This window comes from Falco punctatus, assembly GCF_963210335.1.
Source record: "Falco punctatus genome assembly, chromosome: 1".
NCBI classification, from domain to species: domain Eukaryota; kingdom Metazoa; phylum Chordata; class Aves; order Falconiformes; family Falconidae; genus Falco; species Falco punctatus.
The window spans coordinates 110,418,800-110,437,874 of record NC_137580.1 but is presented as its reverse complement, the minus strand read 5'-3'; the positions used below and the strand labels follow the sequence as shown (position 1 = coordinate 110,437,874).

The 19,075-nt window shown below is 35.6% G+C and overlaps 1 protein-coding gene across 14 annotated transcripts in view; it reads left to right on the top strand.

The window, feature by feature from the left end:
• Window positions 1-19,075, top strand: part of BCAS3 (BCAS3 microtubule associated cell migration factor) — a 369,789-nt gene that overhangs the window by 26,855 nt on the left and 323,859 nt on the right. For all 14 annotated transcript variants that reach the window (XM_080382869.1, XM_080382866.1, XM_080382870.1 and 11 more), the window contains exon 7: window positions 450-522. In XM_080382869.1, the coding sequence (XP_080238995.1) occupies window positions 450-522 (73 nt within the window). The remainder of the gene's footprint in view (window positions 1-449; window positions 523-19,075) is intronic.

The following is a 19,075-nucleotide window of genomic DNA, read 5'->3' as shown; positions in this document are numbered from 1 at the left end:
TTAAGCTGCGCTCTTACAGCTGACGCTGTTATACTCCATTTATACCTCAGTAGTAGAAATTGGAAACCAATGTATGAAACCCATGCAGAGCTGATGACAGCCTTATTACAGACAGCTTTTATAAAACAATGAAAAATCAGCAAGCGTTAGTTGTTACAGTTACTGAATCCTTAACCCCAACTGAAATTAATAGAAAATAACTCCAAAATCCTGACCAGATTTTGCTACTTGTTACTCATTGACATCTCTTTCAAAAACAGTTCTTCTGGTGTTCATGACTCTGCCAGTTATTTTCATTTTTATCACTAATCTTGTACAGGCTAAGAGTTGTATTATGTATCCAATATCCTTCCAATATGTTGAGCCCCCACAGCATACACACCTGTATTTTGAAAAGTAACACAAATTGTAGATAGTGAATTGCTTTTTCTTGTTTTCCCTCTTATTAGGTGCTCAGAAATGTGATAATTTTTCTGAGAAGCGGCCTCTTCTTGGTGTGTGCAAAAGCATCGGATCTTCTGGGTAAGAACGTTTTTTGTGAATAAAGTCTTACGTATAAAATGTAATATAATCTAAAAACCCCCAGTAGATGACATTTTTAAAGCTCTATTCCCATTTTGCTCACGGGATGACGCTGTGAAGTGCTCTTCAAGTTTGGGTTTTTTTCAGTGTGTCAGCACACGTTTGCCTATGACTTAAGCTTTTTTAAAAGGAATAAAAAATAGAGACTCTTGATATAAAATAGATGAAGTATTTTACGTTTATTTTGCTCTCAGTGTGATCATGATTTTATGATTAGCCTTTTCAGATATTAATTCTGGACAGATTTATTACTGAGAAGTGTCTAAAGCAGTCACTGTGTCTTAAAAAGTAATTAAAGATGCTTTCAACCAGCAGTCATATACCAAATGAATTGCAAGCACCAAGCAATTTCATTGTTACAGCCGCTCACTGTTTATTAACAAAATACATGTTAAACCTAATTCTTTGAGTTAGAAAAATAGCTTAACACACTTGTCCTCTGTGGACAGTATTGTTCTATCACTCATCTTATAAAAGAGGACCTTAAGATATTTTATGTGTGTTTGATATGTTAATTCAGACAATGCGAATGATGTATAGCTGTATCTACAGGAAAATATTTGCTTTTCGAGGGTAATCCTCTACACAAGCGAATCAAAGCATAAACAGTTGATGTAAAACTTCTTACAGTAGTAAGCCTAATCCTGTGCTGCACCTTTTTCAATTAAGTATTTAATTACTCTGGGTGTGGAGGCAGACTATCAAGTCTGTAAATTTCTCTGTATGTATTGTTACTGTGTTGAAGTAGAATATTAATGTTAGCTGACTTAAATGTTGAAAAGAAAAAACATGTAGGGCAGAGAACTGAAATGTGTTTCTATTGATTTTTTTTTTTTACAACTTGCAAAACTATTTGTGGTGACTTTTCTCCTTTTTCCCCAGCTCTGTAAGTGTATGTAACCTCATGAATAACTTTTTCTAAATAAGAGTGCATGTAACCAGAGATGCAATTAGTGCTCTTGCAGGAGTTTCTGTCTTAATCTAAACAGTGTATTTATTTATGTAAAGGATATGTTGGATGGAAAAAAACTTTCCTTCGTACCCTTGCTTTAGAAGTTGAGGTATCTGAGAAATGAACAAACTATAAAGATTATTATTTTCAGTTTTTTATTGTATTCCTCAGTTAATGAAAATTAATTCAAAGATTACTGCTAGTTTCTGCTTTTTTACAAAAAAAGCTCATACGTTTTCAGAATGAATGGATAGGTTTGTGTTACTACTTATCAGTAGTTAAATAGCTACAAATAGAAGATTTTTAAATCGGGCTTTCCCGTGACCAGAAGACTGACTAGCACATCATTAAAAAAAGGGACTGTGCCACAAGCTCTCGCTTACCCTTTTAATAAAGCACCAGTTTGCTCATGGTGGTAAACCTTAACAGAAAATTCTGAAACACTTTCTTTCTACCTTTACTGTTCATTGCAATTTATTTTTGAAAGAGTTCTTACAAATTACCTATTTTGTTAGTAGCTTTCTGGTTAAGAGTTCTTTGATAGTTTGCCCTCAACTGGAGTCACACTCCTTTTAAATTGGCTCAAGTGTCGCACTTGTTTTTTCTTCAGTTACATTCATAGATCATTTGATTACATTTCTATAATGACTGTTATGCATAAAAAAGAACCTGTGTAGAACACTAAAATAGCTGTGTTACAAATGGCCTCTGAACCTGAATCACAATTATAGTTCTGTTTTTAATTTGAATTTTTTTGCTTAACATTGTTTCCTGTATATCTTAATGGTTGTGGACAGATGAAACACCTTGTTTAATCATATCTGAAGAAAATACTACATTTATTCTAGAGCGTTTATTCTAAAGTGCTTGATATTTTCACTACAGTCATCTCCTCACCTACTCTGGAGATTGTTGGCTATGGCATGAAATACTGCAGCTGTCAGCATGCTACAACGAAAGGGCAGGTAATAGGGAGCCTATTCTGCCTACTGAAACGGCAGGAGAAATAATTGGTGAAATGAGGTAGCACTGACACTAAAATATTTCCCATTGAACAGAAAGGTAAACAGAGGGCCTAAAAGACTGAATGATTTTCTGAAAAGCAACTAGTTCAAAACAAACCCAGGAGTGAAATCCAGTCTTCCAACACACAGTCTGTTATGCTGATACATTAAACTACATTGTCTTTCTTTCATTTAAACTGGTAGAGATTGGACATGGTTCTGACAACAGCACTAGTGTCCTTACCTTTGCAAGACGTCATCTCAAAAGGAAACAATTCCATCACTACAGCCTCCCTGCTCTTGTACCCATCCTCACTGGGACACCAGGTTGTCACTTTTTTAGAGGAGAAATGCGTGACCTGAAGTGCTTCTGCTACTTCCAACAGTCCTCTGGGTTTCTCCGATTCAGATTTTACCCAGGTGATTGTCTAAAAATCTGTCAGAATCATTACCAAGGAGAATGATTCTGGGGCAAAAGAAGTTTGATCTCTTCAGCCTTGATGATCATTTGCATTTTCCTTAGCAATTCTTCAGAATTTCTGATTTATGGTTGCTCTGCTCAAATTTGTGACAATTATTACTCTTTTTTTGGAACATCCCCAGTAATTTTGACATTTCCAAATAAGGTGGGATTTTTTGTTTTCTGTTTATTAATAAATAAGGGGTATGGTTAACATTTTGGAAGATTTGGTGGCTGACACCATGACTTATTGTTGAGGAATATTTCTGGACCCTGCTGTGTCTGGAGGCAGTGCTCTAAATTCTTTTCCCTGGCAATCATTTATATAGAATCTATTTTCAGCAGCTCTTTAGAAAGTACTTTGGAGTTGTTAATTTTTTTGGATGGAAGGTGAAGAGTAAATGTATTTTGCACCTGACCTGTGATAAAACCTCAGTAGGTTATTAACTCTTCATTACAGTTTAGGAGTTGCTGTAAATTATCACATGCTATTCTTGATCATAAGAAAACATGTTAGAACTATTACTTATATGTAATATATACTGTAATACATACATATATAGATTTTTAAACGTATATGTTAGAACTATATGATAGGTGAGTGATTCTACTTACAAATATGTTGATATTCTTCATGATTTTATGGTTCTGTATGTGTGTTCAAATGCATAAATTTTTTTGAGAAATTTGAATTCAGCAGATATCAAAATGTCATGAGCAAGTTTTAAGTGTTAAAGATGCTGAACCATTGAAGGAATACAGATCTGATAAAATATAGTTTTTATCTAGATCCACTGCACTGTCATTTAATCGTATTTTATCTTTCAGGTCTGTATGAATGAGATACTGACACATTCAAGTTAGGAGCTGGGATTTCCTGGTTCTGACCACTAGTCTGCATTAGTGGTTACCATCAGGAAATTCTTCTCTTTTCCTTTAGCTGTAAAGTAAATACACTATAATGAGGGAAATATGATAAAAAGGTATTCTTTTTAATGTAGAACATTTATCAATCTGGAATCCAAAGAATTTTCAAGTAGTCATGAATTAATAACTTTAAAAGTATCATTTATATTGAATAATTTCAGTATTTTTAGCTGTCTAATGTGCCATGTACTTTAATAGTAAGAATTTAATGAGTAATTTCATGTGTGATAAGATGCTAGGACTTCTTTCCTTCATTATGGAACAAAGATAGTTATAAAAATAATAAATGCAAAATAATGTTCGCCTAAAATGAATATTTAGATTTATGTTTCATTCCTGAAAATATTTTTGTTGTCATTTGCACAGTGAAAGGTCTCTTTGGTAACTTAGTAATACAATAGTTTACCACGAAGATCCCCTAATATTTTACTGAATGACAGATTTTTGACAGGTCTAAAAATACCTTATTAATTTTTGGTATGTCTCCCACAGATTTAACAATGTATTTACTTAGAAATCAACTTCTGGGTAATTTGGTGTGGGGGTTGCATCTCTTTTGTAATGTAATCTAATACCGTAGTCGTTGAAATAATATATAACTGATAAAACATATGTACCTTTGAATATCAGTATTAAGATCTTAAGGTTAAGTTTAATATTTCTTAATTTTAGTTTTTAAACGCTTTGTGGAACCTGCCTTAAAAAAAATTTACTGCTTCTAAAACTTCAAACTTGGCACTTTGAAACTAATACCTGGCATGTGCTTTATGTAAAAATTCTGTAGAGAGCTATACAGCACCAATCTTAATCCTTGTATTCCCCTCAATGAGTATTTTACCAGGGGAGATTAAATTTGTGTTTTCTCAACTTTTCCCTTGTATCTGAGTTTCTGACTAGGTTTTGGTACACACATTTTTGTATTTTAAAAGTCAAATTTTCCATCTAGTAAAACAACTGAAATGTGTAGCATGGGGGTTGGACTAGGCGATCTTTAAAGGACCCCTTCCAACCCAAACCATTCCATGATTCACTATATAATCTTTTCAAAACAATAGTTTTAGAACCCCCGAAGAAGGATGCAGTCTTGACACTTAAATGGGAAACAGATTGTGTTTTTTGGCTGATACTACTGTACTAGTTTAGATGTTGGTTCAGTCAACTTCAGTCTTAGATTACAAGATTTGCAAATTAAAGGAAAACCAAAAAGGAACATTTGCAAATTTTGTGGAGATTTGTAGAGGCATGCTTACTTTGTTCATGGTGATAAGATAAATAAATCTTTGTACCAAAACCCAACAGTTCATTTTGTGTGTGTATCAGTTAATGAATTTTTTAGGTGGCGAAACATCAATCTGTAAATTGAGAGAATTCCACCACCACCGCCACCCCTGGCAAAACAACAACAAAAAGTAGTGGTGGCCGCAAAACTTCATGGCAGACCTAGTGAATATGTGATGTTTGGAGCTACTCAGTTTAAAGATAATTGGGTGAGACCAATTGCATGAAATGGAAATATCTTCCTGTTTTCCACGTATGGGTTGTTGAAACCATAGTTTGGAACCTACTGGATCTGTAGAACACCTTCAAATACACCAAAATACATGCTTTTTGTTCTCCTTGAATTTAAATGTACTGATACCTTTAATTTAAGTAAATGCTTCATATTAGCTAATTGAGAAGTTTGAGGGGAAATTGACCAGTATAATTTTGGTTTATTTTAGATTATTAAGAAAGAAGACATAGTTTAGAGAGTGATTCCAGATTTGCCTTTCAGTAGATGATATAGGTTACAAGAAAGCTAACAAAATAGAGCTGACCATGCCAGTAGGAAAAAAAACCCAAAAGGCATGTATGTAGGTGCAGAGAAAAGGAGAGGGGAGCAGGGAAGACAGAGATGAATAACTGCAGCATCCTACATATGAAACCACCTCTCCTGAGTACAGCATGTTTTAAATTCTTTAAACCCCAGTATCTACCTTTCCTCAAATGCCAAGTGTTCTGATGACTCAAGTGTTTACCCCATTGTGCTTAATTATGAGTTACCAAACTTTGTTGCTACTCTGAATTTTTTCTTTTGTTTTCCTTATTAGCTAAGCAGTTTATTATACATAGGGGACAAAATCCTTGTAGTGAAATGCATACCAGTCTTGGTAATGAATTATATCAGTAGAGCTGTGGTTTTACAGCAGGTTAGGCTTTAGACTATAGCTCTGTGATTGACTGACGAGCAGCAAAGAGAGCTTAAAATTCCTACTCACCTGTGCTTGTGCTGCTGCCTCTGCGCTTCTGCTTTCTGCATCCCTGGGCTGCATCACTTCGGTTGGTTGTAGAACCATACAGAAAAGGAGATGAGAGAAATAATCAAAGTAAAAAAAAAATGCTCCAATTTTGTTTTTTAATGCTATGGATTATTTCAGTCACCTGGCTTACAAACAATTGCATGCAAAATTGCAAGGTGCAGCTGACAACGTAGTTGATTGTAGCATGAAGGTGGGAATGAGCACAGAGGATGGAATTTCCTAGGTTAGCTTTGCTGCTAAAGCTGGTGAACTGTTGTCTCACTTGCTTGCTATAATGCTTTATTCTGTTGCCCATCCCTCTTTCAACAGAGCAAAACAAAGAAGGTAGAAATCCTGTAAGTGATTTGTTCCAGCAACCATGTTTCTGGATAGCAGTATTTCATCTTTTGTTAGTGAATCATTCAGGAGGAGATGGGGGTGGGGTGGGGTAAAATCTTGAATATCTTTTTGAAATGCAACCCAGATCTCTAAGCCAGCCTTACAAAAAGTATTTGACACTTTGGTACACGTTTTGTCCAAATAGCCAAATATAGATGCATAAAAGCTTAGGAATGTATGAAATTCTTATGTAGGCATGTATGATAATCAGATAACTATACAAGGTATAGCTAATTGAAAGATCAGTTACAGAAGATTAAAAAGTAAGTGCTTGAGGCTAGTAGACTTTCCAACCTTCTACATTATGGAGAGTAAAGGACCTCAGTCAGTAACCTATGCAGCCAGCCTGTGGCATGTGTTAGGTTTCTAGCATGTATTTTTAGAAAGACATGTGAATTTAATGATGTCAAGTGATGGAAAATTTTGGATGACTTGAAGAATTGGATGGAGATCATTTAAGGGCATAAGAAGCAAGAGGTCATCTTTTTTAATCATAGGAGGAGAAAGGAAATAAGGGCAAGTTAAAGAAGGAGGAGTGGTTGGAGCAAACAAAATGTGTATCTTTGGCTAGCCAGCATTTTTTTCCCCCTGCTGATCAGTTTACATGGCAGCAGACTTTCAGGAAGCATGCTTTATTAACATCGCTACTGTAGATTAAAACCTACTAACTTTAACACAAGTTTAACTGGGGAATGTGTTTGTAGGAATGTTAAGGTTTAGGTAGAAAGCAGCTTTACACAAGTAAGAATAGAAGCAATGCAATTAAAGCATTATATTTTCTCACATCAGTATTGGAAAATCACATGACCCAGTTCCTTATCTGGCAAAGTAATTAGTTAATGCTAGAATCCAGTGCCCAGTTCTAAGCGTATGTGGCTGTTAATATTTAAAATTAGCTAGCTGTGAAATGATTTGTCAGAGGCAAATAGCAAAGCCTTCTGGAAGGATCACCCAAGAGAAGGAAATTAGCAATGACGAATGAAGTTCTTGTTCACAGTTCTCACGCTGCTCAGAGTAACTCTCCCTGAAATATTTTTACTGGAATGCCGTTGCAAATGCAGTGGTTATGCCATGGACTCACCTGGCTAAGCCAGAGACTGAATATGCAGTTGAGTGTATAAAGGGTGTATCCACTTAAGATTAAATACGGCGTGTTTTTTTCATATCACACATAAAAATGGGTTGGACAGATGGTTATGATTTTCCATTGTATTGGACATCATGAAATAGGTTTCATGAAGTTCATTAAATATTTGTGGTCTTTTATTGAGGACTACACAAAATTCAGTCATAGTTTTAATCCCTAGCCTTAGTTTTTGAAGACGTTGTGGACGTATAAGTTTAAATTTCTAGAAAGGAAACTTAGTTGTTTTTGTTCTAAAAAGTATAGTAGAATATTTTAAGTTGGGTAAAGCTCACACATTTCTGTTATCTTTGAAGGATTCTGTCCCAAAGGCTCTTGTACTGTTGCAAAACTGTAAAAGATCATTAACTGCAAAGTGTGCCATCCAGTCAACTGCCTTACAAAGATATCCTTCCGTTCTAGCAGATGACAAACATTATCCTCTCTGGTTATTGCAGGAGAAATCAGTTTAATCTTAACAGGTTGTGTGGTAGCTTTTAAGATTCTGAGAGATGCAACCCCTGAATAAAGTAGTTTCAATTCCTTTTAGCGATTTGATTGTTGTGTTAGGTGCTAAAGATATTAGTGTTCTTCATCTTAAAAAGAGCTCTTTGAATCCTAGAATTTTTTCTTGTAACTTATTTCTAAAATTATATTCATGTCCTTCAATTATTTTTGCAATGTTGAAGTAATGTTTACTGGTATTTCTGTATGTGGTCTCACAGATTAAAATTTTAGGAGACATGGCTTTAATGGAATAAAGTAGTGTTTCTACTTGTAAATACCGAGGGTAGGAAAGAGCTGTTGTTCTTCTGATATACCAGGTATTTGTCTGAGTGAACTATAGTAAGAAATAATCTTTGAACTATAATAAACTGTTAATCTTGGATCAGAATTGGAAGGAAGAAAATGAGTATTAGGGGTCAAACTTTGACCAGTTGGTGAGAAACGTGGGTAGCTTTGACCTTCTAAAGCTTTGATTTATTAAGCTGTAAAAAGATAAACCTTTTCTAAGTGATCCTTGGGATAGTGTGGACGTTTGGGAGAACAGATTTCCGAGCCGAGGCATAGTTTCATTTTACTGCTGTTCCAACCCCCCGTGCGTGTAATGATACGGGGAGGAGATGGAGGGAAGGAAGTAGCCGTTTGCTAAATGCATAGCCAGACGAAACCAGCTGTAGCACATACCTTCCTTGAGTAACTTGTCAAAAGAAGCACTACAGGGAAAAGATAATGCACAGCGCCATTACAGGCAAAGCTGCTGGTTCCAGGGCCACTTTAAATTCCACTTTAAATTATTAAATACTGTAAACGCTATAAACTTAATTAGAAGAGGAACAAACTCTACAAAGATAAATGTGTTTTCAATATGTTTCTCAGGGAGGGTACAGTAGAAACCAGTGAATGAGAGGAAATTTATTTCTGGCAGCACTCTAGACATGGAACTGTGGTTGAACTTTTTACCCTAATTACGTCCCCACTAATGCCTGCAGCGGTCTGGAATCAAAGTGGCCCTTCAGGCCCTGGAAAGTCTCTGATGTGGCGAGCGTTTGTTGTGTGATGAGGGTTACTTAAGAAAAAACGGAATATTGTGACAGGATTTTTCAAAATTTCTCAGTTACCACCCACCTCACTTGTTGCCTACAAAAATAGAGTAATTGTTTGCATCTGTGTGTTTTTGTCTGTCTAGAAATAACTGTTATAAATCAATGTGACAGACTCGGAGAACACTTGAGGATTATATTTTCTTATATGTGTTAGGGTTATTTCTGTGTTATATACTGTAAGAGGGATTTAAAGTATGTTGAAAAATAGTTAGAAATCTCAGGAATATTTAAGTTGTTCTCTTTTTTCTGAGGATACTAACACCATCAGATATTCAGTTCTCAATCAATTCAAAGAAGATGCTATTTAATATGTTTTTTCCTATACGATGGCTGTCACTTCATGTGCGTAGCTTGAGCAGCTAATTGCAAACTGCATTAAGGTACAGCCCTTGTATCTCTATTGTTACACAATTGCTGCCACTTGAGTGATTCACTACAACTTGGCGGTATTTGAACTTTGCATCTGTTACTAAATGCTGTTTTCTGCTGCACAGTGGTCTCTCTGGAGTCCTCTTTGCCCTTTTTCTTTTCTTTCCTTCCTTCAATAATATTTAATACAGAGGAAATACCAAGGGAGTTTGCTGAGCTTAGGCATTCATGTATGGATTAGATTCTGTTAAATCTCTGAAATACAGAAAAAGACAATTAAAACACCATAAGTGGAATCCATTAAAAAAATTCAGATATAATTTTTTTCTTTCCTTTAGTTCTGATCTGTTTTTTTGAAGCAGAATGAATATATTTTGGTAGCTTTAAACTCTTAAATCTACAGATAACTTAGAATGCATAATGCAGTACATTTTCATCAGTAATTCAAAATAAAGGTTTAGAAGACTCCTTCTTTGTGACAAGCTGTAAGGCATGTTCTTCAAAAAAGATCTTGCTTAATCCCTTCTTTCTTTAAGTTCTGACTACATGATATCTTCAGAATATCACCTGAGGAGACCCCTTACTGCATTTTTGGATGGTTGTTCACTAACTTGTTTTTAAATTAATTGTGATTTAAATTATTAATAGAATATTTGCACAGTATAATTATATCATTTTACAGATGAGGCATTAATAGAATAACACTAAATGTTTAATCAGTTTTGCCTGCACAATGTGAAGGGCCGTTTCTCCCATTTCAGCATCTGCTCTATTAGGTGACTGTCTCTGTGGTGAGAATGCAGTTACAGTCTGTGTGCCTTTCCTTAGGAATTGTAAGTCCTCCTGGAAAGACCAGCCACGTTTAACTATGAAATTCCTCCAAAGTTTATGAAAAGTGATCTAGTAAAGGAGGTGGCCATATCAGTGGCTTCACTGAGAGAAAGGCTTTAACATAAGCTAACACTTTTTTTGATGTTAAGCGATTCATATAGGATCTCAATTTTAAGGCTAGTTTAAAGGAAAGCAGGCTATTCGATTTGCTATTCACAGGGCTCCTTGTTCAGAGTAATTCTTTTCAGGTGCTATTTCATAAGTCCAAACCAACTTTCAGTGAGTTCAGTTACAGTGAAAATTCTGCACGTTTCTAGAACGTGATCTGCTGTGTCAAGTCATAAAGTAAATCAAGATGTAAGAACATATAATTAATGGGCACTTGTGAAAATGTTTGCCTACCTGGTGTGACCAGAACCTCATAGAGACTTTGTTGTTCACAGCACTTTAAGTGCTTTAACCATAAGATCTAAGCTTATCTCTGCTTGACTTCAGTCATATGTACTCTAAAACCCTCTAATTCTTTCTTGGAAATGGGATTGTTTCCAAGCGTCTCAAAAACTGTAATTTGAGCCATATACTAGCATATAAACAATTAAGGTTTAGTAGACTCATAAGCAACTGAAAGATGTCTTACAATTATTGCTGTCATGCAATTTGAGGCAGAGGCTACTTAATACAAAGGTGATGAAGTGTTGCACAATCCCATTAGTTTCTGCTTATGTTGTTAATGACACCAACAGCAAACCTATTTTAGATAAAACAGGTTGGTACACGGTTTTGTGTTTAATGTTGAATCCAAAAAGTGGTTTTGCATGGGGGTTGGGATGGCGGGGCAGGCAGGCGTGGAGCTGCTTGCTTAATTTGGCCTTTGTTGGTAGTGATTACATGGGAGATGAGGAGATGCCAACAGGCCTGTCAGAGCTGTGAGTCATAAGGTAAAGCACAGAAAAGAAAAAGGAAATCTGAAATCTAAAGAAATTTGTTACAAGAATCAACAGGAGAAAATATTTGGTCCTTCATAATACTTTCAGCATGTTAACAGTTGCAATTAAAGATGCCTTTTAAATACTCATTATTAAATACTCAGTCACACACAAGCTGGGGTATTTAACATATGCATATTGCAGAGGAACATGATGCTTTGACAAGAGCTGAGCAAAGATTTGGTCTGTGTTTTTGAAGAAGCTTTGTAGTGCACTTTAGACAGATGAGTTCTGTTGACTGGCAGATTGTTTTTAGGTTTTGGTAGAATTCTTTGTTAAATGTAACCAATAATGACTCAAATATATACCATTAGTGTACATGTGCTGCAGGAATCACCTGCCATCTATATTAACTATGCTATCATCTGATATGCCATCGACCAGAAAGTACTGTCAATAAAAAAAAAAAAAAAAAAGCCTGAGAATAAAGAAAGAAACTTCAGTATTGATTTGGAATTTTATACATATTGGCAGTTTAAAGCATTTAGGGATAGCTGTGGCTGTAAGGCTGTAAGTGGCTCCACAAAAAGCTTTGTTTGGGTCCTACATGTGCTTGGTGAAGTGTGGCTGGAGCTGAGATATGTCAGCATCAATTTGCTCTCAGTGTTGTGCTCCCAGAAATCTGTTATTTTTCTTTTAAGCTGTGACATTTGTGGCTGTCTCTTGATACGCAAAAATGTTCTACATTTTTTGATTTTTGTCCACGTTGTGTGATCTTGAAGACTAGTGTAGCATTTATTGTAATACAAATCACACACATTTATTTCAGTGGTGAATTCTGCTTCATTTGACAATAGGAAGCAGGACAAGACAACTCTTAAAAATAATTTCATTCTATATTTTTGGAGGAAATATGTCAACCAGATTGTAAGCTTAATCAGCTGACACAGAAATGTTAATCTTTGATAGAGGTGTGACCAATGCAATTGTATTCTACTCAGAAGTTAATCGTCACTCATGCTCTCCAAGATTTACAGAATTGTTTTTTCCAGTTAGGTGTATGTTCATAGAATGATCAAGTACAGCCAGCACAGGTTCGTAACTTTTGTATAAAGGGGCTGTTTAGTTACGCACAAGAACAAAATGTAGTCTGGAATATACCAGAAAAAATTACTCTGATCTGAAAAGTGGAGCTCCAGATGTACTTTCCCTCAGTGATAGCTATGGTCAAGTAAGCTTTGTAGATAAACAAATCTCTTGAGATGCCGCTAATCTTCCTATATTAACTAACTCCAAATATGATGGGACAGCTATGTTTTGTAACATGTGGTATGTCTCAGTGAAGTGGAAAGTGTGTCACACTCTAGTCTCTCTGCAAAAGCATGCCACAGCTGAAAAGCCAGCTTGTGCTGTATTTTACACTTCAGCGACAGGCATGCCACATGCCATAGAATGAAGCAATATAATGCAACTTGCTGCGGTACATAAAGGTGGGTTGTAGGCTATTGTATGGCTTTATTTAGCTTCATGCATTTTGACATTTAAAAAACAAGCAACAAATCTAGAAAATCTCTTCTGATGATGAAAGTGAGTAATGTTGTTACGGGCAGAAAACACAATAGTAGAAACATGTTACATACTGCTGGTAATGCAGAATGTGGGAAGAGCCATCTGCTGCCAAAACTGAAGAGTAATTTGGTGATTGCTAAGCACTTTAGTATTTTTAAGGATTCCCCTTCCCTTTTCTCTTTGAATTGATGGTACTGTTCTTGTACTATCTGTTACAGTAATACCAATATGTGGTAAAACCTCTTAAATTTTCCTCTTCTTGTTGATATATGACACAGTCTTTCTGACACCTCAACTACAGATAGGAAGCAGATGAGCTATTGATTTAATTGAACAAAAGTGGACATAATAGTTGTCAAAAGTACTCAGAACTGAAAAACTTTGTGATCTCCATCGGTTCAAAACAGCTGTTCCAGAATTGTCAGGAAAAATTGTGATTTCAGATTCTTCCCCCATACAGCCTCAGTAGTGGAAACAACTTTTCACTCTACATTCTGTCAGGGGTTTTGCCTGTCGTAGGAACTGTGGTATGTGATTGAGGGTAACCTCATTGTATCAGCAGTGGCATCTGAGTGTTCACCCGAAGTTGCAGATGATGGCAATGTGCAAAACTGGTGAGGGAATGTTTATTTGCATTGCCCTTTAGTAGGCTGGTTTATTGTTTACATTGACATTAATGTTTTGATCTTCATTTATTTAACACAAAATTGTCAGCTCTCTCAACTTGTTCTTTTCCTGTGCCCTGTGTGACAGGCATTTTGCTGCATCTTTTCCGCTGACAGAGCTATGGTAAACTTCAGGAATGGGGAGGGTTTTTGTTGTAGAGGCTGCAGCAGAGAAGCCTGTATCTGTCAGCATCCAGCTAATCACAGATTTGGTGTACGATACTGTGCAAACCGTATAGTGGAAATAGCTTGCCTTTACCCATAGTTAAATAGGAGTCATTGTACAAGAAAACCCTCATAAAATTACATGAGTAGATACCCTGAAAGCGCCTGCATGTGAAGTTCAGAGTAGTGGGTACTCAATTCAGGTAACTGTATTGAATCACTTGTGAACACTTGATATGATTTTAAAATATTTTTTGTTGAGACAGTTAATGTTCTTTGTCTACAGAAACATATCTTAAACATAATTATACTTGTTTTGATCTTTCAATTTTAAGTAAAATGTTAGGTATTATTATTTAATATTTATACTGGTTTGGTCTTTTAAATGAATGTGCAAAGCTTATTTATAGAGTGGTAGATCTCCCTACAGCCATCAGTCTGTTTTTAATGTTATTTTCTTCATTTGTTTAAAAAAACCCCAAACCTCAATCCCCCCGTCCCCCACCCCCTGCCAACTTTAAGTAGCTTTTATGTGGACACTCTTTTTATGTTAAAGCTTTGTTCCCATCTCTCTCTTTTCCCACATTTATCTCTTAGTAGCATTAAGTATAGCTGTATTGCACTTTTAGATTAAACTCAGAACAGTTTAAAAACTGGTATATGCTTTCTATTTTGTTTTAGAAGCTCATTTCTTTGGTGATAATTTTCATGTATTCTGATATTTTTAAAGAAACAGATGCAGTGTATTAAAGTAGTAGAAAAGTTGTATGCAGGGTTTTTTTCTTACAGAAGGCTATATTAATTTCCAGATGAATTTGCTGATACCAGTTTTCTTTATTCTTGTATGTAATAATTTTGTACTTATCAGCAAGACGGAATGTTCTTAAATATTTATAAGGGAAAACTTTCTATATATTGCTTATAAAAAAGGGCTTGTTTTCACACCTTTTAAAAAGAAATAGCAACATCTGGAACTATACAGTTCAACATAACTACAGGTTTGGCCCATAGTGCTTTGCTTTGAGCATTTGAAATGTGTCTGAAATTCTCAGATCCGAACTTTAAAAATGGGCTGGAAAGTGTTTTTCACAGATATGAGACTTATGTATTGCCTACTAAAGTTATGATATCTGTCTGGGGGGGAGTCAATATTAAATACGGTCTTCCAGCATCTTGCGGCATTATTAATGCAACCCAGTCTCCTCTTTTTTTTCCTTTACCACCTGTCTCCTTCCTCTAGTGTGTTTTGGATTATAAACCTTTTGAATTAGGACTTTTCTTGCTGTGTGTTTTTTGTGAAGTGCCTTGTATGTTCGTGCCACTGTGATAAATGCTATTTGTGGTGCATGTGTGTAGTATGTCCATTATGCTCTATTGTTATGGTAAGTGGATGCACTTGATCTCCTGGAGGGGAGTGCTGGCCTTGCCACTTACTAGTGGCGCTTGACAACTGATTCATGGGATGGTAATTAGAACAGCTTCGCAGGGATCTGTATATCTAACACTCTCCACAGCAAATATCAGCTGGTGAACTGACAAATAAGGATAAAACAGTGGGGAAGAAGCCAGCTTTGAAGCCAACAGAAAATAGGGTAAATACTTTTTTTTTTTTTTTTTATGAAAAAAGATTTGATGGAAGAAACTGAAGCTTACCATCATCTGTAATAGAACTGAGACTGAAATATGTGTAGACAGAAAACAACTTACATTTTCTCCTCAAAATCGGTGAATTCCAAATGTTAATTCATTACCTTAGTTAGCCATATGGAGAGTATAGAAGTAAACAGCATAGCAGTTTGCTGGCATGAAATTGGCTTTTAATAAAAAGTTCTTTAATCTTCTAAAGGTAGACTGTTGCAAATGTTTTGCTTAAGTTAGATACCTTTTGCCATAGCTCTTCAATTAAACTGATAAGTTAACATTATAGAAATATATGTGATTGCCCTTGAAAAGGATAGCGTGTACAGGGCTGGGTAGAACATTTTAAGACCACTTCCAAATGGTGACATATACATAAGGATAGATATGAAGAATAAGACAAAGAAATTACTTGCTTTACAATAAGCTTATTTTAATGTGCTGTTACCATTAAGTATTCTTTGAACTGAGTTACAAAGCTTGTAATCATATGGCAATATAATATATTTAGTTACAAGCTTTGCCTTTTGATGAAATTTAACTTAAGAAGAACTGTTTTTGCTAAAGGTGAAATGTACATAACTTTGGCTTAAATAGCTATGATATGACATGGTTGCTTAACACACTTGCCTGCTCTGATTTATACCTGGGCAGCTAATTATGATAGTACAAATTTTCCTGTAAGCAACAAAGGTTTATACGGTACCACACCTTGCAGTAAACGGTAGTGATTTTCACCTGAGGATAGGGATTTATGTCACTGCAGAGACAGAAAACAAGATGCTGGCAGTTTTCCTGCAGTGGTTTACAACCTTCAAGACCAATGTCAAGCCTAAGGTTCTCTCACAGACCATTACCTGAGTAACGCATGGAGACAGAAACCAGTCCTTCCTGAGTCGTTTCAACAATTAGACGCTACACTATGAAGAAATGCCTTCTTTATGAAGTAACAGAACCAAAATACCATCCTTGAAATCAAAAAAGTAGAAGGGGAAATTATTTATGTGTTTTTTCACCATTAGCATTGCTAATATGTAGGTATCAAGGCTTTAGATACTGTTTTGATCTTTTTCAAGAATTTTCATTGAAAGGCTTTGAAAGAAGTGGTACCTCTGTTCCGAGTTCTTTGCACTGTTTAGCCTACCTGATAGTGTTGCACAGAAACTGATGCATGTTGACCTTTTATGTTTCCTTTGTTCAAAATAATAGTAGTTTACTTGCACATTGTACAGACAGATGGCTTTACTACTTCTTGTCTAGTGGTCATTTTGGCACCATCACACAAGTCCCATCTTTTTTTTTTTTTTTTTTTTTTTTTTTTCCCCACACATGAGCAAACAGGGTAGGGTTGTTTTGGTATTCAGGCTGAGACTTGTAGTTTACCTGTAACAAAGTGGTTTCTGCAGAGTTGATGACTTTCAAAAATATGTTTGTTATTTGCCTGTGAGACTGAAGATGGTGAGGTAAGAGGGTAAGATGGAACTTTTTTACTAGACTGATAAGCTGATAAAAATATTTGAGGAAGATGCCGGAGTAAAGTTTGTGTTTCTTGGTATTTAACACAAATATTTTAGTGTTATATCAAATAATTTCCTTCCTTGTATTTAAAGGATTAGATTCAGTAACATGAATCTAAGATTGGTACAGGTTTTTCTTATTTAAAAATAAGTGCTTCCATGCTTCTTGCAATTTGTGGTACACTTAAAATGTCTCTGCTGCTTTGTATTTCACTGCTGCACACACATTGTTGGGAAGTGTCATTTTCTCAGAAATCTTACTCTGCTTTTCCTGACTTTGAATGAATCCGCTAAGTACCATGAGTGAAAGTAAGACACTTACTTGCAGTTGAGTTTTCAAGCTTTTATTGTGAAAAGTTGGGATGCAGAGAGCTAGGGAGCTTTAGGGCACTAGATGATGAAAGTCTTGGTGAAAGTCTTAATGAAAGCTTATTCTGTAATGGTGTTTAAGGAATAAATAATGCAATCCTTGAATTTTTTTGTTTTATGTTAAAGCTTTCATTCTGGTATGCATTCTCCAGAAAGTAAGTGAGAATACTGCAATACTGAAGAGAGCTCAGAGGGGGACTGCAAATATACACTAGGGCTGGAAAACAAACCTCACAACTTAAAGCTTAGAAGTCTTTTTCACTTTATTGCAGATTAGACTGGATTGCTTTGGATGGTTACTGACTTATGCAAAAGATAAGTGAATGCAGTGAGCTTTTTTTGTGTTGTGACAGAGACATAAAGCTGAAAAGCAGAATATTACAAATTCTGTCTTGCAATAAGAAGTAATTTCATAAAAATAAAATTATCTAAATGTTGAAACAACTTACCATAAAAATAGAGGACTCATTGTTGCTCAAAGACTTCTAAGACAAGATTAGGTTGCTTGGTAAAAAATAATTTCTTTGAGCTTCTGGGATGTTTTGTGCATGGCCTGGAAAGAGAAGATGATCCTTCTAGTATTGAAATCTGTTAATCTGAGCAAAACGTCTTCAGGGGCCTTGAGGAGAACAGAATTGCCTTTGTGGTCTCAACATGCTAATAATATTACTACAAAGATCATAATCAAATCTCATGCTTCAACTTTCCAGTGTAAAGGTTCAGGAAGGAATTTTTCCAATATACAATTAATTAACTCTGTACTGTGTACTCTGTTTTTGTTTTGCTTTTCTTCCCCTTCTGTGAAGCATCAGACTGGCCACAGCTAGAACAGGTTACTGGATAACCGCAGCGCAGTGGTTAAGATTGAGAAATTTGTACTTGCGTCAGTGTCAGAGTCCTCCTCATTCCACTATAGAAATGGCTTTTTCTTTACCAGTAACTTAACTGTAGATCTGATGCTTTATAGAGGAATTTTTAAAAAATCTTTCTGGAGTAGCTTGCTGTACAGATCGTTTGGGCATACCTTGTCCAGCCAGTTCCTTGGACTTGCTGCCACTTTTCTGTCTCCTGGCCCTGTACGTGACATGCTGTGCTGTATCAGGGCTGAACTGCAGGAAGGCATTTGAGCTAGGTATAAGAACAGATATCTCGGTGAAACTTAATGGCCTGCATTAGACAAGCAGAGTAGGTGATGTAATAGACCCCTCTGATTTGACAATGAAATAAGCTGTCTTTTGTAAAATAAGTTCTGAAGCTATATTCCATTTAAGGCACCCAGCAACTTAATGCTTACAGAAACATCTAATTTTTTTTAAAATTATTATTATTATTTTTAATCCTACAGGTTGTTAAAGCTGGACCTAGTAGTAAGAGTTCATTGTACTATTCGTTTTTTTAAGTCACCAAAAGTAATTAAAAAAAAAAGACTGTTTTTTTGTGTTGGGTCTCCTGAGCTTGGAAAAACAATTGTTGCACATTGCATGCAAACAAATAAAGCATCGCATGAGGAATACGTTAGAATAATGAAGAGTGGTACTGGTGTGGCCATAGTAGAATGAAACGTAAGCCTGGGAACATGCAGTGCAATAACAGATGTACAGTAATGATTAGATTTTTTTAGGAACAGTGAAAAGTTGTGTTTTTGAAAACTAAATTATACTTCAGCATAGATTGGTAAAACCAGTCAGCTGAC